This window comes from Mauremys mutica, chromosome 9 (genome assembly GCF_020497125.1).
Source record: "Mauremys mutica isolate MM-2020 ecotype Southern chromosome 9, ASM2049712v1, whole genome shotgun sequence".
Lineage (NCBI taxonomy): Eukaryota > Metazoa > Chordata > Testudines > Geoemydidae > Mauremys > Mauremys mutica.
Genome location: NC_059080.1, coordinates 69366762 through 69390748, shown reverse-complemented (window position 1 = coordinate 69390748; position 23987 = coordinate 69366762). Strand labels below are relative to the sequence as shown.

Sequence of the window (23987 nt, the reverse complement as noted above, 5' to 3'; positions counted from 1 at the left end):
TTTTTCTGGCTCAGGCTCGCCGGCCACCGGTGTCCGGCCAGGCGAGCCCAGCTCCGGGCCCCGCTCGGCGGCCGCCGCTGCTCCGCGAGCCCAGCAGGCGCGTGCGGGGGGAACACGCCTTCGAGGGAGGGAGGGAAAAAAAGCCCCGAGTTCCGCTTCCTGAAGGCGCCTTGGCCGGGGCTGCGCCCGACGGGCTGCAGGGAGCCGGCGCTGCGGGCACTCGGCGCGGGGCTCGCCAGGCACATGGCAGGGGAGCGGAGCCGCCGCTTCACCCGCAGCCGGCTGAGACCCGGCTTGGCGGCGGAGCTGCGCCAGAGCGCCGCCTCGGCAGCCGCCGCCCACCACCACCAGCTGCGCGTGAGTCCGGGCGTCTCTCCGCGGGCTCGGGAACGTGCCGGGGACTGCGCTGAGCCGCGCGCGGGGGAGACCGAGCTGCCCGGCGGCGCCGCGGGCTGAGCGCCTCGGGCACGGAGCTGGGAGAGAGCGCTGCGCGGGGTGCGGAAGGGGGCAGCGCTCTGTGCCCTGGCGCCCTGGGTTTCAAACTTTTTTTCCGGGGACGCACTTGAAGAAAATTGTTGATGCCACCCACCAGCCCAAGGGAGCTGGGGATGAGGCGTTTGGGGTGTGGGTGGGGCAGAGGGTTGGGATGTGAGGGTGAGGGCTGCAGGGTGGGGCCGGGAATGAGAGATTCAGGGTGTGGGAGGGGGCTCTGGGCTGGGACAGGGGGTTGGGGTGTGGGAGGGGGTCAGGACTCTGGGCTTGGGGTGGGGCTAGGGATGAGGGGTTTGGGTGCAGAAGGGGCTCCAGGTTTGAGGGGCTCGGGGCTGGAGCAGAGGTTTGGGGTGCAGGAGGGGCTCTGGGCTGGGGGTTCAGGCTCTGGGGTGGGGCCAGGGATGAGGGGTTTAGGGTGCAGGAAGGGGCTCTGGTATGGGGGGGCTCCTGGCTTGGGCAGGGGATTGGGGCGTGGGGTTATCTTGGGTGGCTCCTGGTCAGCGGCACAGCGGAGGTACTAAGGCAGGCTTCCTGCCTGTCCTGGCATCGTGGACTGCGCTGCGCCCCAGAAGTGGCCAGCAGCAGGTCCAGCTCCTAGGCGGAGGCGTGCAAGCGGCTCCGTGCAGCTCTTGCCCGCAGGCACCGCTCCCCCAACCAGTGGGAATACAAAGCTGATGCTCGGGGCCCCATGCTCCCTGCCCCATGCCTCCCACCCCCTCTCGCCCCCCTGCCTAGGAGCTGGACCTGCTGCTGGCCGCTTCCAAGGCTCAATGCAGTGTCAGAACAGATTGAGACTAGCCTGTTTTAGCTGGGGAGCACCGCCGACGAGACTTTTAATGGCCTGGTCAGCAGTGCCACGATGCAGTGCCTCATATTCTGTGACCCAGTACTGGGTCGCAACCTGCAGTTTCAAAACCACTGCCCTAGAGTCGTGTGTAGTGTACAGTAGGGTATACAGAGTTCTAGAGTATATAGAGAGGTGTACAGTGTGCAGTTAGGTATGGAGGCTCTAGGGTAGTGAGCGGTCTATAGTGTACCTTTGGTATGGAGATGTTCAAGGGTACAGAGAGATCTATAGTGTACAGTTCTCCATTTGGAGAGGTTGGCATGTTACAGTGGGGCAATGAGGTCTCTACAGTATAGAGTGCAATGTATCAGTTAGTATGTACTAGTATGTACTGTATAGAAATACCCACTATATTGAACAATTTAGAGATCTCCATTGTATAGCTCTATGTACCAGCATAGTGCTCCATAGTGACCTCTTCTATATGGAGATTTCATCCATCTTTTATAATGTGTACCGTTATATGACATACAGATATTTTAATTGCATAGATCTGTGTCTAATCTAAAGTCTATGTGATTTATGTACTTGTATAAACCGTATATAGATCTCCAAGCAGTTCAGATGACTTTGTGGTATGGTTTATAGACCTAGGACTGTTTTGGTACTGAACAGTTTTAATGAATGAGATTTTAACAGTTTCAATGCACTCTACAAAATCACGCTGCATATGCACCTTTTCACAAAAAAATGAGATACTCTAAAAACTTCCTGGAGGGATTCTTCTTCCAAATGAGTCACACATGGCAAGTTTGTGGGCCAGTATCCATGATTTAAGTGGAGAAGACAGTTTTTCAACCATTTTTATGTATATGTTTGATCTTACAGTCCAGAAAACAAGGGCCCCAATCTTGTAAAGATTTAAGCACATGTTTATTTAACTCACTGTGAGTAGTCCCATTCTTGTGGGCTATTCAGAGTCTGTAAAATTAAACAAGTATGCCTAAGGCCTTTTCTACCCTATGGGGAGAGATCGATCTAAGTTACGCAATTTCAGCTACGTGAATAAGGTAGCTGAAATCGACGTACTTAGATCTACTTACCACGGGGTCCACACTACACGATTTCGACTGGAGACGCTTTCCTGTTGACTCCTCTTGCACTTCTCGTTCAGGTGGAGTACAGGAGTCAACGGAAGAGTGGTCTGTGGTCAATTTAGTGGGTTTCTTGTGCCTCGAACCCTTGGCAAGTGTAGACAAGTCTTTGCGGGATCAGGGTAAAGGAATGGACAAATTGCAAGGTAAAAATACCTTTTGAAGTGTATAAAACATCCATATATAACTTACTCCATAGAGCATAAAGATATCTCTAATGAAGGCCACTTTAAAGGTGTTAGCCTGCATGTTTTTAGCACCAATGTACAATAAATACATCAGGAAGTTTTTAAGTTAAACTTTTAATTTGTCTTTTTATGGGTCAAGCTATATATTGTAACTTGAACCTCGACTGATTTTCATTTGCTACACAAGGGCCCAAAGGTTAAGTATGGAAACCTCTTAGTATCCTACACTGGCGCTTTACAGCGCTTCAACTTTCTCACTCGGGGGGGGTGTGAAAAAACACCCCCCTGAGCGCAGCAAGTTACTGCGCTGTAAAGCGCCAGTGTAAACAGTGCCCCAGCGCTGGGAGCGCGGCTCCCAGCGCTGTAAGCTAATCCCCACGGGGAGGTGGAGTACCTGCAGCGCTAGGAGAGCTCTCTCCCAGTGCTGGCGCCGCGACCACACTCGCACTTCAAAGCGCAGCTGTGGGGGTGCTCCCGCGGCAGCGCTGTACAGCTGCAAGTGTAGCCATACCCCTAGTATGGATTTAAAAACAGTTCTGAGTAAGCAGTTCTTAGTCTCATGTGATTTTAGGTACTTCACAGGATATTTTTAATATTTTCTTCGTGTTTTTTTTTATTATTGAAATGCTTGTAAGTTCCTGGTTATTTCCACAGGAAATCCCCTGGGTGAAAAGGCCAAAGACACAACACTTACACAGAGACTCTTTCCCTGATGTTAATACATTCCTGAAAATCATAATTATAAGGCCTGATTCATCATTTCCCTGCATCTTACATCGTTATTATACTGGAGCAAAGGGGGTGTAAAATGCTTTGTAATGACCTGGTAGCATTTACATCCTCTTTGCACTGGTGTAGAGTGCAGGACAATAGAGAATGAGGTCCATGCTATCTAAGCAGGAAAGAACATAATTAGAATTGCTGAAGTGCACAGAGAACTATCAATCTACCTTTTAGAATGAGACAAGATATGTTAGCAGCATTTTCAACATTAAGAACCCTCTTTGATTTATTTATTCATTTATATATTTTTAAATAATCCATTAAAGGGGATAAATGGCTCTCTCTTGGATGAATAGCCAGAGGATAATTTATGTGATTGATCAAATTCATACAGGTAAATATTTCCCTTTCCATGTTCTGGGAGAAGATATGTGGCTCAAGTAGGGTAAAAAGTTTGACAGAACAAGGAAAATCAACAGCAATTGCCACTAAAAAGCTAGCATTTGTCATTGATTGCCACACACTAGTGGCTAAGTCACTGCAGTTTCCTCCTGTACTTAGAATAGGAAATAACTGAAGTAGCTATGTCCCCACGGGCTGATGGGCAGTTTCTTTGGTTTAATGGGCCCTGCACTCCATTCCCGATGGACAGTCCTGGAAATGGAGCTGACTACTAAGAGAACAGCCAGTTCAGTCTTCCTAGCTATCTAAAAGCCAAATACAATTCACTTTTTTCGCTACCTCATTGCTTTCTGAATTTGTCATCCTCCAGGGTCTAGGGGAAATGATTCATAACCTCTGACACTGAGTCATGAGTGAGGTGGGTTGCATAAGTGCTATGCTGTCTTCTGAAGACTGTTCCACTTGTAAAACCGTACTTTCAAGAACTAAAGGAGTCTCCATAGCCTAGGCAGACTGTTTTGCTGCAGCCGACTCTGCACTGCAGAGAGCTGGGGACTAGAATTTGGACCATTTTGAAATGCCAAATCTCCGTGCGTGCAGTTTTCATATGTGTTGAACCTGCAAACCTTTAGACCTGAAGAACTTTATAGGTAGTCCAAAGCATTCTTACATATGTGCTAAAGAAATGTGGTCACTTCTTCAAGTAGAACATTGCTCAACAGTAAGGTCTTAGCTTTTACATTTTTAGATATAATTTTCAAGGGAGTCAATTTTAAAATTGGATACTGTAAGCAAACTAAGGCTATGTTTACACTACAACCTTAAGTCAACCTATGTTAGGTCGATTTACAGCCACCACATTAATTACTGTGATGGCTGATATCCACTCTACCCTCCTTCTATTGGCGGTGCGCGTTCTCACCAGGAGCACTTCCATTGACTGAAGAGGGCAGTGTGGGAGACTGAGAGCCAGGGCTCTCAGCTCCATGCAGCTCCCCACTGGGAACCCAGCTGTCCCTCAGGGCTTCTCGCTTTCCCATTCCCAGCCAGGAGCAGGGGGGCAGCGGCCCGGGGCTGCTTACCTCCAGCGGAAAGATCTGCACCTGGAGTCTGGTTGGGAGCCAGGACCCCAGACCCTCAGGTCGGGGAGGCCTGGCTGGGGAGCCAGGCGCTGGCTTTCTTGTCAATTGCACAGCTCAGTATTTTAGAAATGCTTTCTATCCAAACAAAACACTACTGTGTTAATAGGTGAGAACCAGAATCTGAAACTGAAGAAGCAGCAAAAATGAAATGGAGGAGTTTAGCTTAACTGAAGAAAGTGAATAAAATAGAAAACAGTAAACCTGATGCATAAATGGTAGCAAGCAAATTTAGATTAAAAAAATTCTTTCAGCTTTAGTAAGATAAAGTGTATTAGTGACCTAAGTAAGCAATAAAATAAAAATCCTATATTAAAGTTAACAATATCCCTTTAAAAGGTTATACTTGAACAGCAGTCAGGAACTTTTGTACGTAATTTCTGAGAGCCTTGTTCTGTTGGCTGGTGGAAAATAATCTTACTGGGATACATCAGAATTTATAGTTTGGTTTCTAAGACAAAATGCAAAGGGATCCTCCAAGATTTTTGTCTCTTACCAAATATGAAGGCTGCAGATGCCTGTTCAAATTGAGTTTTCAGTTAGACTTGTTAGTGGGGGCTCTTAGGGACATTCAGTTTTTGAGCTCCATTCACCATCAGCAGGAATAATGGTTCTAAAGATGTGCTGGGTGTTTTGAATGTGTACCTGTCTTTGGGAATATTAATGAAGTTACCATCTTTTAGAGTGGTTTTGTAGGTGGGGCGCTGGGTGGGGATAGGGGGATTGTCTTCACTAACTTTGCCTGTGGAAGCCAAATTACATATTTTTATTCTTTTTTATTAGAAACCCAAGCCGAGATTCAAAGCTATTCTCTTAAGGGTGAAATCCACTCTACTCACACAAAACCTGAGTAGCTGGGCTCTGTATGGGTCCAGCATGGGAGTAGGGAGGAAGAATAGGTGTAATCCACCCTGATCACCTGAACTCAGGACCCAAGTGCATGGCTACAAAACTATTCGCTGGAATAGTTATCACAGCCTCTCTCCACATGTTGGGCAGTGTTGGAAGCCACTGGATCTGTATAGACACAGATTCCATGGAACCTTCTCTGGCCAGCTCCCACCATGGTCTTCTATGCAGGGCTGGAGATTCTTTCTACAGTTCTCAAGGTGTGTGTAGGCATTGCTGCATTTCCCCTTCAGCCACAATGCAGGCACCAAGCAGTGTGGAATATCTTCATTGGTTTTCTGCACGATGGGTGAATATTAGTCTAGAAAAGAAAAGGAAAATGTGATGTGTATTTTGTTTCTTTTATCTCAGCCTCTTCAGCTAGAGTAAATATGCTTATCTGTCAACAAAGTTACCTTATTTTATTTAATGTGCAGTGTTAATCCTGGCTTCTATTCTTGTTTACTGCAGTAACTTGCGCAGGCTGTGCCCTTATTTATCCCATGATGATGAGGCTCCTTTATTGTAAATCATTCTTATTAGGAATCACCATGGGGCACGGGCAGCTTGTTCACAATGTAGCAGCATCTTTAACTATTGCAGTCATGTTCCACTTGATCTTCCTTCCATACCATGACTGCCTAAGATGTGACATTTTGGGACAAAATCCCCAATGTTATGATCCCTTTTTGATACTGATAGTGACAAGGAGCTGTAAATCTGGGAGCCCTGGCTGCTGTGGAATAACATGGCTTTCTGCCATGGCATAAGGAATGTGCCAGGGGAAAGAGGGCGTGGCCAGAATCTACTGGCTCTTTTTGACTTGTGGGCTGCCCTGTGCAGGCTTTGGTCAGCAGAGTGTAGTTCAGGGGTCGGTAACCTCTGGCATGCGGCTCACCAGGGTAAGCACCCTGGCGGGCCAGGCCAGTTTGTTTACCTGCTGTGTCGGCAGGTTTGGCCAATCGCGGCTCCCACTGGCCGCGGTTCGCCGCTCCAGGCCAATGGAGGCTGTGGGAAGCCGCGGCCAGCACATCCCTCAGCCTGCGCCACCTCCCATAGCCCCCATTGGCCAGGGATGGCGAACTGCGGCCAGTGGGAGCTGCAATCAGCCGAACCTGTGGACGCAGCAGGTAAACAAACTGGCCCGGCCCGCCAGGGTAAGCACCCTGGCGAGCCGCGTGCCAGAGGTTGCCAACCCCTGGTGTAGTTAGATCAGCTCTAAAGCTGCTGTAACTGATGTGAGGGATTAGGTAGACCTCTGGTTGGCCCAAAATATCTGGAGATGTGGTAAAGTTAAGGTGGGTTAAAGTAGTATGTAGCCTTTCTTGCTTTTGCACTGGTTCCTGTCTTCCCACTCCCTCCTGTGCTCTTGTAGCATGGCTTATGACATCGGGTGCCTAAGTGTTTTGCTGAATCTGGGTCTTATGAATAAGCTATGAGCCCTTGGAACAGATTCTCAGCTGGTGTAGATTGTCATAGCTCCACTGAAGACAATGAAGTTTACGTCTGCTGAGGACCTTACCACTGTTCTCAATTCTTTGCCTCCCAACCTGAAGCAAATACCAGCAACCACACATCATACAACATAAACACTAACCCAGGAACCTATCCTTGCAACAAAGCCCGATGCCAGCTCTGTTCACATATCTATTCAAGTCACACCATCATAGGACCTAATCACATCAGCCACGCCATCAGGGGCTCGTTCACCTGCACATCTACCAACGTGATATATGCCATCATGTGCCAGCAATGCCCCTCTGCAATGTACATTGGCCAAACCGGACAGTCTGTATGCAAAAGAATAAATGGACACAAATCTGACATCAGGAATCATAACATTCAAAAACCAGTGGGAGAACGCTTCAACCTCTCTAACCACTCAGTGACAGACTTGAAGGTGGCAATTTTGCAACAAAAAAACTTCAAAAACAGACTCCAAAGAGAAACTGCTGAACTTGAATTATTATGCAAATTAGATACAATTAACTCAGGCTTAAACAGAGACTGGGAATGGTTGGGTCATTACACTAATTGAATCTATTTCCCTATGTTAAGTTCTCCTCACACCTTCTATGGGTCATCTTAATTATCACTTCAAAAGTTATTTTTCTCCTGCTGATGATATCTCATCTCAATTGATTAGACTCTTCATAGAATATTAGGGTTGGAAGGGACCTCAAGAAATCATCTAGTCCAACCCCCTGCTCAAAGCAGGACCAATCCCCAAATGGCCCCCTCAAGGATTGAACTCACAACCCTGGGTTTAGCAGGCCAATGCTCAAACCACTGAGCTATCTCTCACCCCCACAATTTTATAAATAGAGATATCCTATCTCCTAGAACTGGAAGGGACCTTGAAAGGTCATTGAGTCCAGCCCTCTGCCTTCACTAGCAGGACCAAGTACTCATTTTGCCCCAGATCCCTAAGTGGCCCCCGTAAGGATTGAACTCACAACCCTGGGTTTAGCAGGCCAATGCTCAAACCACTGAGCTATCCCTCTTCCTGTTGGTATGCGTACTTCCACCTTTTCATGTTCTCTGTATGTATAAATATCTCCTGTCTGTGTGTTCCATTCTATGCATCCGAAGAAGTGAGCTGTAGCTCATGAAAGCTCATGCTGAAATAAATTTGTTAGTCTCTAAGGTGCCACAAGTACTCCTGTTCTTCTCACATTTATTGTTTTCTTCCTAGGTGATCTGCTTTACCTTTACTCAGGAACAGAGGCTGCTGTTCCTCCAACCACTGTTTAAAAAAAAAATTAAAAAATTAAAAACTAAAATTAAAAAATGTCCATTTCCTTTTCATACTCTTTTATCTGTCATTGAAAATAAAATGTCAAGGGCCATTTAAAACTCAGCACGATATGCTGTTCATGTACTGGAGGCACAGGAAAGTGTCTCTGAGTAATCTGGGAAGACGTGTGAATTTGTATTTATTATTTGGAGTTATATTATGTAAATCAGAGACTTCTCTAGTGCCCAAAAATGGTGAATGAGGAAGCAGAGATTGAAGGACAAGTGTATGTGCAACACTTCTTGGCATGTTTTAGAGAACATAATATTTCAACATTAACGTATTCTGCATTAGTTGCACAAGCTTTTTTTCCAGAAACCTACCATGCTGTCTGAAAGCTCTGTAATATTACTCATACTGTTCCAATAATTGCAAAATGCTTAATTATTTCTTTTATTTTAATTCTTTATAATTAAAACAAATGCAATTTACAAATCTGCTCAATGAAACAGTCAAGTTTAAACAATTTGCTTAAAATATTCCACACATTTCTTCTTAAAACAAAGTTCCAAAAATGTTGCAAACTTTGTTACTTTGTCTTAAATATGTAAACTTGTTTTGAATTTGCTAGGCACAAGTTAACTATAATTGTCCATGCAAGTTGGGTAATTGTTTACACAAATAGCAAGTTAATTTGTCTGTCGCTCAGTTTGTATGTGTAGTTATAGTAATACTTAGGTGGGAGCTCCTGTTATAATAGCTAATATTAGACATGACACACATCTGCAGATGGTATTGCTGGATTGCTAACGTATTAGCCAAATATCTTGTATCTTTGCGGCGCTCTTCCATTTTCCAAACAAAATCAGTGGCTGACAGTTTATCCAGGCAGGTTGGAGTGGTTGACATTTACCCTTCATTTTAATGAGCCCTAAGTGATTTCTCCTCTCATCTCTCTTACATTAGCTAGCTGGGTAAATAGCAGTATGGAATCGGGATCTTGTTCCACGTGCCATTTGTACTGGCAGAAATTCCTTTCCATTGTACTGTGTGCAGCCCAGTGCAGATGGTTATGGTATTTAGTGACCTCTCTGGCCTTTTGGTTCTGTTTCTTATAACAGAATGTTAGGTTTCTCTCTCACACTGTTTGTCCTGTGCCTGAATTCCACTTTAATGATTCTTTGGAATACTCATGCTTCAAATGTATATTCTGAGTAGTGGGTTTTTAATGAGTAATACAAATTCCTTTAATGTGGTGAGTTCACAGGTTGCTGGGGATTTTTAGTTTTAGGTCTAACTTTTAATTCTGAAGTAGTTACCGCTTCTAAATATAGTGGTTTCCTCAATACACCTGTGCTACATATTTCTTTCTCCTTTCGTTCTCTTGCAATGTGTGAAAACAAAGCTGTGCACATTATCATTTGTAGAAAAAGTGATCAGTTTTCAGATGACAGTATCAACAAGAACACATAACCTGCTAGTATTCAAAATAATAAGACATTGAGCTTGGGTAGTACAAATACCCCTAGGTCAAATCCTGATGTCCTTATTCAGTGTTTATTTGGTCCATACTCGGGTAAAGCCCATTAACTTCAGAGTCATTACAAATATGCTTACGTGAATGGAATTTGTATTGTGAATTTATGATATTTGGAAGGTACAATGTTGATTTGAACACTTTTGGGTACATAGGTTATTCTAGAGATGAGCTGTGAATGGGCTTTTCACTTTTGAGAATATTCTAATGTCCTCTTCATATCAATTATGTATTGAAATCAGTAAGACATAATTTGAGATAGTATTAGTGCTATGCTTCCAATATGTGAAATGTATGGTAATATATTGTTCTATGTGTATATAGAATGCACTCTGTAACTTAGAGCAGATACTACATGTTAGCTTTTAGACTATTTTTAAAATGTAATGATTTATTTTAAAGGCAATTCATGTGCAAAGGTGTTATGTTTGTGGTATAAACTCGGAAACAAGCAAAGGTGATAACTAAACATACACTGAGTAAAATATTGATGCTGTTGAAATCAATAGGCATTTTGTCACTAATTTCAATGTGGGCAGGATTTCACCCATTGTGGTCTCTCGTACTTAGGCAAAATAGAGCACTACCTAAAGCCTGAATCATGTGAAGCGATTTGCTGTCTGTTTCTTTATACCTTTACCGCTGAGGCCATTGTTTGAGTAAAACACCACTGACATCTCTCCTCAGCTTGCCCAGTATAGCCCACAGAAGTCTGAACCACCAGGTCCTATGGCTGTAAGGTCAGGTTCCCCAAAGCGAGCTCTGCCATGTCTGCTGCTGTCAGGTCCTGTACAGTGAAGTCTCTATTAGACAGCTACTGCTGGGGCCTGATCCACAAAACAGCCATGTTCCATTTGATCTGTTGCTAGGTTCTGCTCCACAAAGGCTCCGAAATCTCTGAATAGAAAACCCAGAGCAAAGCAAGATCCCCAGAGTCCCTGTTTTCTGTGGTAGACTGTGGGCTCACTACACAATCTGAGTCTCATTACCTGTCTGCTCAGTGTGACCCACTTTTCCCAGGCTATACCTTTCAGAATCTTCCCACCTTTCATAAATTCACTGGCATGAAACATTTAATATCACTTCCAAAACAGAACACAAATGCCAGTCAATGCCACGTACAACACTATACAGAAATGCACTGGGGCAAAATGACAATTAATATCTGTGAACCCTGCAGAACTAGCTTTCTCTCTTTCCTCCTTTCCCTTTAAACCTTCTAAGTCTAACATGTTCCATTCATTTTTTTTCTCCTTATCTTATTGATACGTATTTACAAACTTAACAGTAGTCTAAATACTTTTTTGGGGGGAGTCTGTTAATTGGTATCCTTGATACGTAATCTTTTCTAAGTGATAGATGCTTGAAAGGGCTCCATGCTGATTATTATTAAACATTTACATATCGTACATGGTGCTTTACAATACAAAGTAAGACCATTCCCTTGTAGTGCTGTAGGCAATGCTAAGTAGCCCAACTTGCGCTCCCCGGGACTTGCATGGGGGTAAGGGGTTTCCAGTGCTCCTTCACATATATGCAACACCAGCCAAAATCAGGCTTTAACTGGTATGCTGTTTTGGAACAAAATGCTAAAGCCCTTAGATACTGTGATATGAGTTTGTTTTAAAAGCTTAAGCAAGTACATAAAATTAGTAAACATATACTCATAACACGCACACACACGACTTGTACTGGCAGCATTCCAGCATCTTAGCCATCATCACTGGGATTTTCCAGAAGAGGCTAATTCAATTGGAGTGGGGTGCCAAACTCCTTTAGGATTCTTTCAGTATCTCAAACAGCACTATTCATTCATGCAGGCTAATAACAAAAGAGGGGTAAAAATCTCGTTTAAGGAAATGACTATTATCATTTAAAATAGCAAAAATAACTTTATTACATTCTCTGCATAATATTGTTATATCTCTCTATTTTAGTGATGTATGTGTGGGTGTATATAAAAATAACACCAAAATGTAGCAAGATATATTGGCATAGAACCATTTATTTGCTCTGTGTGTGGAATACACATAATTCCCTCCAAATTCTGAATTCCATATTATATATAAGTAGTAAAAAGCTTTTCTATCACTGAGTCTGAAATTGGCTTGTTTGCCTTTCTCATCTTTGAGGGTAATGTCGACTGACTTAAAGCAAACATGATTCTAGGTTCCTTTGACATGTTGACCTAAATTAAATGATGTAGATATAATGAAATTTAATGAATGCAACTGAGTTAGATACAATAGGGGAAAAAGCTTCCTTTCTAAATGTAATCATTTATCAACAAGAATAAAATAGAAATGTCTATTTCTGAAACAGGAATGACTAAATATGTTTAGCACTGAAACTTTTTTTTTCCTTGCTCTATTGTTCTTGGTTTCGGTTAATATAGTAGATGTTGATTCTTTGAATATCTCATTGTTTGAACATGTCATTGCCTGCTATGTGGAAATTGTTTTCTGGTAGGGGTACCTGATCTTGTTCCCACTTACATCAGTTTATAACAAGTGTATCTCCTCTGACTTAAATATATTAACTCCTAAGTTACAGTGAGATAAGTAAGAATACAATTGGGCTCACCAGTGTTTTATAAAGCATGCATATTCATTTCCTAAACATATGTGAAAATATAGTCAATATGATGTGGTTAAACAAGAGGATAGTCAGAGATAAGACTGTTGGTCTTATCTGAAAGCTAGCAGGAACATTTAAGGTTAACTGTATGTTAAATTTCAGAGTAGCAGCCATGTTAGTCTGTATCTGCAAAAAGAACAGGAGTACTTGTGGCACCTTAAAGACTAACAAATTTATTTTAGCATGAGCTTTCGTGAGCTGCAGCTCACTTCTTCGGATGCATAGAATGGAATACACAGACAGGAGACATTTATACATACAGAGAACATGAAAAGGTGGAAGTATGCATACCAACAGGAAGAGTCTAATCAATTGAGATGAGCTATCATCAGCAGGAGGAAAAAAAACTTTAGGCAGAATAGTAGAGGAATCTTCCTGATGGTGGATGCATTAGGTGGAAGAACTCTCTCACTTAAAGAAGCCTAGTTATTTGGGATTTTTATATCTAGACTGAACAAAATATGGCAAAATGTACTGCACAGTACCATCGTGCATTGGCAGGGAGGTAACTTGGATGAGTAAATGATTTGTTTTCAATTCTGACTTTCATGATTCTGCATACAAATTTATTCATCAATAAATAGTATAATCATGAATAGACTTCAATACTTCTTTCAGAATAGCACATGATCAGTATAGGTGTTTTCCCATTCTTATATTTGCAATGTGTACTAAAATATGTTCTGAGCTATCAGATGGCCCCATTCACAGTACCTGAACATTTATTTCCTTTTCTTTTGTTGATGAATCCCTGGCAGACAATCCATCATCCCATTGGCATATGGAGAACAAATGTAGAACAGAGAAAGTATGGAAGTAAAATATTATTCTATATTGAAATTCAGTCTGTAAGAAGCATCTGTGTATTCCAAAGCTCAAAACTCATTTTAAAGCATTGACTGGACTTTGCCCCAGATGTAAATCATTTTACCCTGGAAACTGTGTTATTGCATTGTGTTTCTGCACTTACTGACACCATTTAATCAAACAATTTCATCTACAAACACTGGTTGAGGCCAAGTCATGGAACATGAGTTTGACTTGTGTATCTTATTTGGATAATACAAATCCCTGCATCAGGGGTGGCCAACCCCTGGCTCTGGAGCCACATGCAGCTCTTCAGAAGTTAATATGCGGCTTCTTGTATAGGCACCAACTCCGGGGCTGGAGCTACAGGTGCCAACTTTCCAATGTGCGGAGGGGTGCTCACTGCTCAACCCTTGGCTCTGCCACAGGCCCTGCCCCTACTCCACCTCTTCCCCCCCCACCCCCCGAGCCTGACGTTCCCTCGCTCCTCCTCCTCCCCAGAGCCTCCTGCACACCACGAAACAGCTGATCGGGAGGTGTGGGGAGGGAGGTGGCAGCAGGGGCGGCTCTAGGTATTTTGCCGCCCCAAGCACGGCAGGCAGGCTGTCTTTGGCGGCTTGCCTGCGGGAGGTCCCTGGTCCCGCGGATTCGGCGGCATGCCTGCAGGAGGTCCGCCGAAGCTGCGGGACCAGTGGACCCTCCGCAGGCATGCCGCTGAAGGCAACCTGCCTGCCGCCCTCGCGGCGACCGGCAGAGCGCCCCCCGTGGCTTGCCGCTCCAGGCACGTGCTTGGCGTGCTGGTGCCTGGAGCCACCCCTGTGTGGCAGGCACTGATCAGTGGGGCTGCCAGTGGGTGGGAGGCACTGGGAGCTGATGCGGGACTGCTGACGTATTACTGTGGCTTTATGGCAATGTACATTGGTAAATTCTGGCTCCTTCTCAGACTCAGGTTGGCCACCCCTGCCCTACATATTTAAAGCAATGTTATCAGGATTTAGTCTCATAACTCCCATTAAACTTAATGAGAATCACATAGCTAAAACACTGTCTGTATCTGAGAATTTAGGGGGATCTGATAAAGCTGAAGTTCAAGAAATGCATGAACAGAGATTTAGCTTATTCTTGTTCCTAATCAAATAATATTCTGTAGTTTGGCAGCAGCTTCAGGAAGCCTTCACAAAGTAGCCACAGTATATTTAAACCTGAAGAAGTACTGTAGTCCCTCTCTTAAAGTCCCCTGCCACTTCCTTCTTGGAGTCAAATACGGTCCCAAAGATTTTGATTACTCCATAAAGTTTGTATAGAGTTGGACCTCATATAATTTAGTAGATGCAGTGAGGGTCTGTGCTTGTTCGGAGAATGGAAAACTATGGATGACCCAAGCAGATATAGTACTTAAAAAAGGATGTGGACATAAGAAAAACACCTTTCACCTGGTTTATTTAAAAGTATGTCAATAAGGATAAGTGTAGGAGCACCAGTCCCTGATGGAATGTCTCCCTTCAGTCACTATGTACCCCTCCAGTCAGAACATACGAGGGCAGGTGTGGCAATGGAATGCTGTACCTAATGCTCCTTGTTAAAAAGGAAATCTGCCATGTATTTTAGTTGCTCTTGCAATGACAGCCCTCCATATTTGTCTCACATTGCCTGTATGTTACACTTATATGATCCGCACACTTGAACATCGAACATCCACTTATTGGCTCTCCTCTCCTTCTGTTCCCCAGACTGCTGCTCTTGTGCCTCCTGATCATCTCTCCTTTGTCTCTTTCTCCCATTCAGCTTTGAGCCTTCATTCATGCTTTTTTATACATGTGGTACAGTCTGCCACATGCACCCTATCTCTGCCAGACAAGCACCCTATCTCTTCCTGCCCTTCTTCATAATCTCTCTTAAAACCCACTTCTTCCAGGAATTCTTCCTTCCTTGTTCCCCAAGCTACTAATCTCTCCACTCCTTCTTTTAACTGACCGTTAACTAAACCATTGGTGTGTGTCATGTTGTCTATTGTATGTCTTTGTGTTGCCTAGCGTAGATTGTAACCTCTTTGGGTCTGGGAATGTCTTTCTCTGAGTGTCAAGTGCCAAATGATTATATGGTTCTATATAAATAATTGCTAATATCATTATAATATATATTTATAAGATGTTGAAATGTAATTCAAATAATAGCTAATGCATCTTTTTGAAAGGGGAAAAATATACTCATCCATTTTTTATATTCATGCTCCTTTAGTGTTTCAAAAGCTCCATATTTATTACATGGTGGTGGAATGCCTTGATATACGAAGTTTTCTTGTTTTAATGAAAGCCTGGACAAGTACATAAATATTCATGTAAAATAAATAGCTACCCGGTCTCAATTTATATTCCTTAAAGTAATATAACATATAGAGAACCTCTTTTGGAACAGACACACTTTGTTATTTAAACCTCATGCTGTTGGGTATTGTGATTTGCTTCCACTAAAACAAGCTCTTGAAGTTGTGTTCTTGCTGTTAAGCCTTTGATGCTTGTGAGTATGTTTCTCCGCTTCTCATTTGCTGATGCATTTTTGAGTTGCACTAACCTGAGGAAATCCCAAGTCTCAGTGCTAAGGGCTCAAGCACGAGATTCCTGTTTCTAAAACAGAAATCTGGTTTTTGGTTTCTTTGCCAATCTGTGGATGAGTGCTGGAGCTTAGTGCAATGATTGTAGGTGGCAGAATTTTATAAACTGAAGTTTGCTGGTATGGTTAAACCCTGCAGGCATCATTAGCACTCAGCACTTCTGGAAATCTGGCCCTGTCCCCTCACTAGCATGTTTATCACGAGTGTTCAAATAACATTCACACTTTAAGAAACATGGGTTTAAACACAAGCAGTGTTACGCTTTCATAGGCCAATGGCACATAGGCTCCAGTGCTTTTTCCAGCATATGGTTTTAGCATTTATATTTGCTACTACAAGTTTAAAGCACAACACATGTCCCCCGCCCCCCCCCATTTTATGAACAAATGTTCTGTTTAGTTTTAGGTTTTGGTAAAAAACCCTTTTATCTAAACTGTCACTGGAGTCTGTGGGAATTCTGTGCAAGGATTGTAGGATTGGTCTCTGCTTGAAAAGGCCTACCTACCTTGTGCTCCCATTGAAGTCCAGGGGAGTTTTAACATAGACTTCAATGAGAATAGGATTGGGCCGGTCAGCTCTAATGCTATTGTGATGTGCATGTTGAAATTTCTAAAGTCATGTCACTTACAACTGAAGCTGGTTGGAAAGTTTTTTGCTGAAGAAATCTTTCCCCACAAGATGCAGTGAAATGTTTGCAGAAAAAAATGGTTTCCGTTTCTGACCAGCTAAATATTTAGTCCCTGCTTTTACAAAGAGCTCTGATTACAACTATAACTCTGTGCCTTGTGAAGATCCCCATTGAAATCTTTGCCCTAAGTGAGGCCAGTAATAAAAAAAGGTAATAATTGGAGATATACCAATCTCCTAGAACTGGAAGGGACCTTGAAAGGTCATTGAGTCCAGCCCCCTGCCTTCACTAGCAGGACCAATTTTTGCCCCAGATCCCTAAGTGGCCCCTGTAAGGATTGAACTCACAACCCTGGGTTTAGTAGGCCAATGCTCAAACCACTGCGCTATCCCTCCCTCCTACTGCCATTACTCAGTAGCAGTGACAGACTAGTAATTAGACCCTCTCCATTATCTATCCTTTACAGTTTCATTGGAGACCTCTCCTTCTTAAAGACGACATTCAGGAATCATCCATTCATACAATCCCATATGCTGATTTGCTAATAATAAGGCCAAATGATGCAGTCTTGACTCTTGCCCTGATAAGGATTGCAGAATTATCCCTGCAGCTAGTAACACAAAATTAGTTCTGCTAGTGTTTATTTGCAAGGAAGTTTTAGAAATATTTTTGTTTAAGGGGAAAAAAAATCTCCAAGCCATGACCAAGCAGTGACACTGCTGCTCCATTCAGCATAAATTAACAGTTAATTTTGCTCTAAGATTGAGGTAATGAAAAAGTAGTGAGACATAATTGCAGATTATACAGCTGATTTTAGATAGCTTGGCAGGAAACAGGTTTACTGTTTCCTGTTCTGTTTGATGTGTTGTCAGCTTGCTCATAAATATGTTCCCCATGTGACATTTCAACATTTGCATCTGGTCTGACTCATCTGCTGGGCCGAGTGGGCAATACTGGTAACAGCTGAATGTAAATATTGTTCTAACTAAGATGGGCAGATTCTGGTCTCAATTACACCAATATAATTCCCCAGTAACTCTACTGGCATCCATGGAGTTACTCTGGATTCATACCACTCTAACTGAGATTAGAATGCTGGGGATCAGATTTTGTCACTAATGCCCTGGCTCACCCTGGCTTGTGGGGCTACTTTAACCCAGGTCAAAGTACCTGGAATCATTGTGACTTAAGGAGGCACTACAATTCCTGGAGCTTTTAAGATGGGTAACCACTGCACTGCCTCTTTGGAGGGTCCACTGTGTCCTTCCCTTTATGGATTGCCAAATCAACTGACTGGGTGTGCAGCATATGAGGTGGGCATGTCTCCATCTTCTCCCTGCCTCTTTTAGGATGGCTTATATCCTTCTTTCCCTTGAGCACCCAAGTAAGTGCCAGCCACAGTCTGGCTTTAAGTGTAATCTAGCTGACATTATAATGACTTTCCTGTTTCAGTTTTCTGGTTTCATTTTTGCACATCTTAGAATGACCCTAGCCTTTGGCCAAAATTGTTATAATTGGCAGTCTCTGTGAATGACAAATCCAGGCACGGAATGGTAGCAGGATCAAGATTGAGCTGCAGTTGCTAAAGCTACCATGCCACAATATTTGTGTTTGCGATGCTTGGCTCAAGCCAGTGGTAATAACTCCACATTTTCATAATCACTAAGGGCCAGATTGTGATAACCTTACTCATATTGAGAAATATTTTGCACCATGAGCAGCCCTATTGATTTCACTGTTACTGCTTAAGGAGTAAAATGGTATTCAGTGAGAATAAAGGTTTCCATATATTCCCTGTGTGTGTGTTCATCCATTCAGAGCTAGCCAAACTGCTCCTAATTTGCTATACAGCTTGACAAAAGATTAAATGTCAGTATGGTAAAGTAAGTGATCTGTATTGTTTAGCTGCATCTCTTTGAGATATTAAGTCAACATAACATTCCACGTCAAGTGATAAATGATTGTTAACATGTAACACAGATTTCTTCTAATTAATTAGAGCACTAAGATGGGTTGTTGTGAATTACAGGGCACCCAACACCAGTCACTGTCCTTGCATTGTACATTTTACCTCATCTTAACAAATGTAAAAATGAAATATATTTCTGTCTCAGAGAAAAAAAAATAGTGTTGAAGAGAGAGGATGTGTCATTGTTCTGGTGAAAACTTCCAAGAACACAGATGAGTGCTTATTTCGTAACAAAAACTATGGGCTAAAGTCTCTAAGATGTGTCTGAGTTGAAGGAGTGACAACCTGCAATAATTAAACTAGTCATGCAATTGCACTTTTCTTTAGTGCCACCTGCTGAAAGTGGAACATAAGCCTAATGAAAGCCTAAATGTCAGCAGAAAAACAACGAGGGTGATCTAAGAGGGATGGTCATCTATTTAAAAAAATGTAATTGCATGTTCAGCACAATTAGAGAACTAATTGCTTGCCTTAAATTAGTCAGTGCATTCACATGTGTAAGTAATTAGGATTTCTTGACAAGAACTCTTTGATTGCTTTGTCCTCCATTTCTTACCCTTGTGGAAAGTCCTGCAGACTAAAGGGATATGAAATCAATATCTGGGTCTTACAAAAGTTTTAGGATTTTATAAAATTTCCTCTGAAATCCTTCAGAATATAAGAGTGATATTTCTTTAATGTTTTCGGTAGGATTCTCTGCAGAAAGGCTATAATTCTCTATTAAATCCTATAGGATTGTTCTAAAACTCTAAAGAAAGTTGGTAGCTTTCCACTAAATTTTATAGAACTTTTCCATAAGGCTATGATGTTTTTTTAATTCAGTCAAATAAAATAAAAAGAAAATAACAGTGATGATTAAAGGAGCATAAAAGTTAAAAAGAAGTTTGCCTACCAGCATTTCACTGAATGAAAATGAAAACGACTTGTACTTAAAGTATTTAGCTCATGTAGTTACTACTCACATTTTAATTTCATTTAAGGTACAGTATTAATCTTTCAAGTAATAAAATACATATGCTACTAATCAAAAGATTTTTCTAAAGACTATAGCTCGAAATACCAGTCAGAAGATGTGTTTTCAAACACACTGTTACAGCTTGACAAATGCAGATCAAACAATTTATACACACTTTGGGTTGTTTTTTTTGCTAACTTTGCATTTAATTGAATAGAGAGCCTTGTGCATGTGAATATTATTTGCCATCAACAAGGCAGGTTCATTAGTTTTGCTTTTTAGAAAGTTACCCTCCCCCTATTTGGAGACCAAGTAAAAGAAATCACGAGTGAAATCCATAAGGGAGACATGTAAATTAAAAACACATGCTGAACAAAAAAGGGAAAAAAAGCTGTCCAGACTGCAGAACACCACAAGATGGCTCATTAGATTCTAACAGTCAATGCTGCAAAAACATTACTGGGCTGCCAAAAAAGCAGAGCAAGATCACATCTAAAAAGTGCAAGATGTTTTCTTGGCATGATAACTGTCTTAGGGCAAAACTGTGGTTTTAAGGCACTTCTTCAGTTGGGCCGCAAGACTTAGCAGAAGAGCTGAGCACCGGTAGCTGCTTCCAGATGCCTTATTCTTAAAATAGGCACAATATTGCATTGGAAAAAAAAAATAATTGGAGATATACCAATCTCCTAGAACTGGAAGGGACCTTGAAAGGTCATTGAGTCCAGCCCCCTGCCTTTACTAGCAGGACCAATTTTTGCCCCAGCTCCCTAAGTGGCCTCCTCAAGGATTGAACTCATAACCCTGGGTTTAGTAGGCCAATGCTCAAACCACTGAGCTATCCTTCCTCCCTAAAAGGGTAGGCCTTTTTTGGCATTCTGTTTTAGGGGGCAACCTGAACATTCCTCTGTACAATCCAGCTCCACTGGCTAATGCAGAAGGCAAAGGGCTGGCTTAGTCCTACTTTATATGGAGACACTAGACCTGCTGCCCAAAGTCAGTTGAAGTCAATGGAAAGCCTTCTGTCTTCCAGGCAGGTCTTTCTACCGACTGACAATAGATTCTCATGGGGCCCAATTCTGGAAAAAGATCTGCCCTTGGGGAGTTCCATTTACTTCAGTGGGATTCCAGGTGGGTGTAAGGGTCTGATTCCTTTGCAAGATTAGTGCCATAATCCTTGTGCACTAGACATAGATTCATAGACTCTAGGACTGGAAGGGACCTCGAGACATGTCAGGTTTGGGATTGTGCCTGCTGCAAAGACAGGGGGAAGGCTTGTTTGTGCCCTCTCCCCTGCTCACTCTTACAGGACTAGACACAAGTTAGCCTTTTTTTTTTTTACGGGAATAATTTTTCAGTTTAATTAATTTTCAGGTAATTCACTAAAAAATGAGGCTTTTGAGAATTCCAAGGGCCTGATCCTGATTCCCATTGGAGTCCTTGGGCATTGTCTTTGAGTAAGGGTTACACAGTCAGGCCGGTAGGTGTAAAAAGGTATGAAAAAAAAGGAAATATATAGTACTACATTGATGGCGTGAGTAAACTGCAGCTCCTTGTGGGATCTTTACTAATAGATAATAGGAACAGAGTCTCTCCTGCATCTGAGCTCCATTTAACACCAGGAGAGTTGGGTGGAGGAGCATCAGTGTTTAGTATAACTTCCTGATTCTGTGGACCAGTTTGTGCCAGCCCTGGTTTAAGTTAACTATGTTAAGCCAAGGGATCATATGCCAGCTGAGGATCAGCAGAGCAGAGAACTCCCCTGAGTGATGTGAAAGAGTCAGGTCACAAACTAAAACTGGTCTCATAATCCCAGCTCTGTTGGGACATGCAAATGGTGCCATATTTGTGTCATGATAATAGCCCACTAACTCATGACTGAATACCTCATTTACCATAAGTGATCTATTTTTCCCTCTGCTTTGCTATTCTGCCTTGATTTCATTACTCATCCTTCCTTTTCTGTCACCTTTACTTTCCTTTATCTCCACTTTTGGGCCTCTTTTTCTCGTCTCCTACTGTAAAAGCTTACACTGAGCAATTGCCAATTGCTTCTAGGCAGAGCTCTTCGCATGTGGAGCCTGCTACAAAATCAGAGTGAGTAAGAGGAGTCAGTTCCCCCTTTTTATCTGCTTCTGCCTACAGGTATAACCAACTAGAAACCTATTTAATTTCTCTTTCCATGTTATATAGAGACTCTACTGCAAAGGGAAAAAGAGTGTTAATCAAATTTTCACTTTTCATCTACTCATTAGTGCAGCCTCCACCAGCTTCTTCTCTCCCTGTAAATTTAAGACATTCTGGATGAGACATTAAACAGGTGATCACATGAGACAGGAAGGATTAAATGCATCAGATTAATAGATCTTTGACCTGTCTAGTTCTCTTCTGAACCTTGAAGACTTTAACAGGTTAATCTGGTATTTAATTCCTCACATAATCTTGAATTTTAATAAGCACAATGATACTTGCAGCAGGAAGAAAATGGAGCAAGCAGAGTGGATTCTGTTTAAAAAAAAATTTTTTTTTTTACATTAAGCAGGGAATAGCCATAGGTCAATGTAGTTAAATAAATAATTCATTTAGTAATCCATGTTTGATTAGGGACAGTAGTCACAACTCTGAGATCCTATGAGAAAGGCACAGGGCAGAACAAAACCCTCTATAGAAGAACTTAGACTTTTCTCCTCTGCTCCCCTGCCTCCCATGTTTGGGTGCTATTCTCCCACTCCTCTGGAATTTCTGCATTGTGTGCTCTTGTGTCATGTAGTCCCGACTGTTGAGTTTAATTGCTGCTCAGCAGAGCTCCTCATTTGCAAACAGCTTTAGTTAAATGAACTTGGTTGTGAATGAAGCCTGCCCCAATGGCTTATTAGATGTATGCTGTTCCCTTCTGTGCAGTGCAATCTAAAAATTTATGTTGTCCTCTGTTAGATTGTATTGAAAGGCATTAGACCATAAGAATCCCTTTAAATCCCCTAAAAGATTCCAAGGCATGTATGTTTGTCCTACTCACGTACATTGTTTTATGGATAAAGGAGGTGTACAGGAGAAGATGATTGTGTGTAGATGGACGGCATCTTCTGAGCTGTTTCTCTCCTGGGCTGAATGTCAAGAGGTGTAGCTACTCTGTTTGCACATTTACAAAACAATATAACTCTCAAACTGTATTTCAGAAACCAAGTTGTGCATTTTTTTTCTTGTATAACATATCTAAAGAAACCATCAGCCTGGAATGAAGGCAGATCGGAACAGAGAAAAGATAATTTCACCTACAAATTCATTTGTGGGTCAAGGTGTCAGTACTTTAGAATTCAGGATTCCTCCTTGCTCCAGATTTTGATTGCTTCTTTCAGAAACTACTTCTTGGCTCAGTAAATGTTGGTCTGGTGAGAGAATCCCTGCTTAGGGGAGTGTAAGGGAAGTGCTGGCAGAAAATGCAAGCTTGAATGGTACTGCTGAACAAGTGCATTAGGGTCCTAGGAACTCTGGGGTTTTTGTTTTCTATTTGTCTTTCCTCACACCCATTCTGGTGCAAGATGTGCATATCTTTTTTGATTATACCAATGATGTATTTAATGTACAAAACTCTGGCATGTTCTTTGCAGGAAGATAAAAAGACAGTGCACGCAAAGTAGTCAATATAGAAATGCAAACCAGACAAATTCTTTGGGGCTGGTGCAGTCAGGTGTGGCTAGATGAATGCAGCAGATGTATGTGCAAGTAGCAATATATTGGTCTTTGTTCTCCATCCTTGGGGCATCTGCATGACAGTATTGCTCCATGGATATTTTGGGTTCTGTGTGACACACGTGTTCTACAAGCATTACCATGAAGCTGCTCATCACCCTCAATAAATAAAGGTTGCCCAATCTTTTGTTAGGCTGTGCAACAGTTTTAGGAAGAAATCACTGGAGACACAGAGAGCTGTAAACCTTGAAGCAGCCATTTACCGCCACACAAAGAACTAACCAACAGCCAGCCAAAACTGGCTGGGTTATCCCCTAATAATCTAACTCAGTTGCCATAGCAACACAAGATTCTATTACCACGACAACCAAATACACAACATATTCCTCCCTCCTTAATAAGAATGTCCCCTAAGTAAAACAAACACTAAACTAGAGAAGGAGGGTAGACTGCCTCCATTCCCAGCTAAACCCCAGGGATTATTTTGCCCCATAACCGTGGGTTCGCCCTAGCTAAAGATCCAGCTGATGAGGAGGCCTTCTGTCTCTAGGTGGATTACGGTGGACTTCTGGTGGTGTTGCACCTGAAAGTGTCTTGAGCGTGGGCCTACAATGGGCTCAGGGTTCGTAGGGTGAATGGGTGAGGA

At 42.5% G+C, this 23987-nt stretch overlaps 1 protein-coding gene across 1 annotated transcript in view; it reads left to right on the top strand.

Annotated features, from left to right (window-relative positions):
• The first annotated feature begins 243 nt into the window (after positions 1–243).
• The window catches only part of DOCK10 (dedicator of cytokinesis 10), a 226471-nt gene continuing 202727 nt past the window's right edge, over positions 244–23987 (top strand). The window contains exon 1 of the mRNA XM_045030918.1: positions 244–393. Within this exon, the coding sequence (XP_044886853.1) occupies positions 244–393 (150 nt within the window). The remainder of the gene's footprint in view (positions 394–23987) is intronic.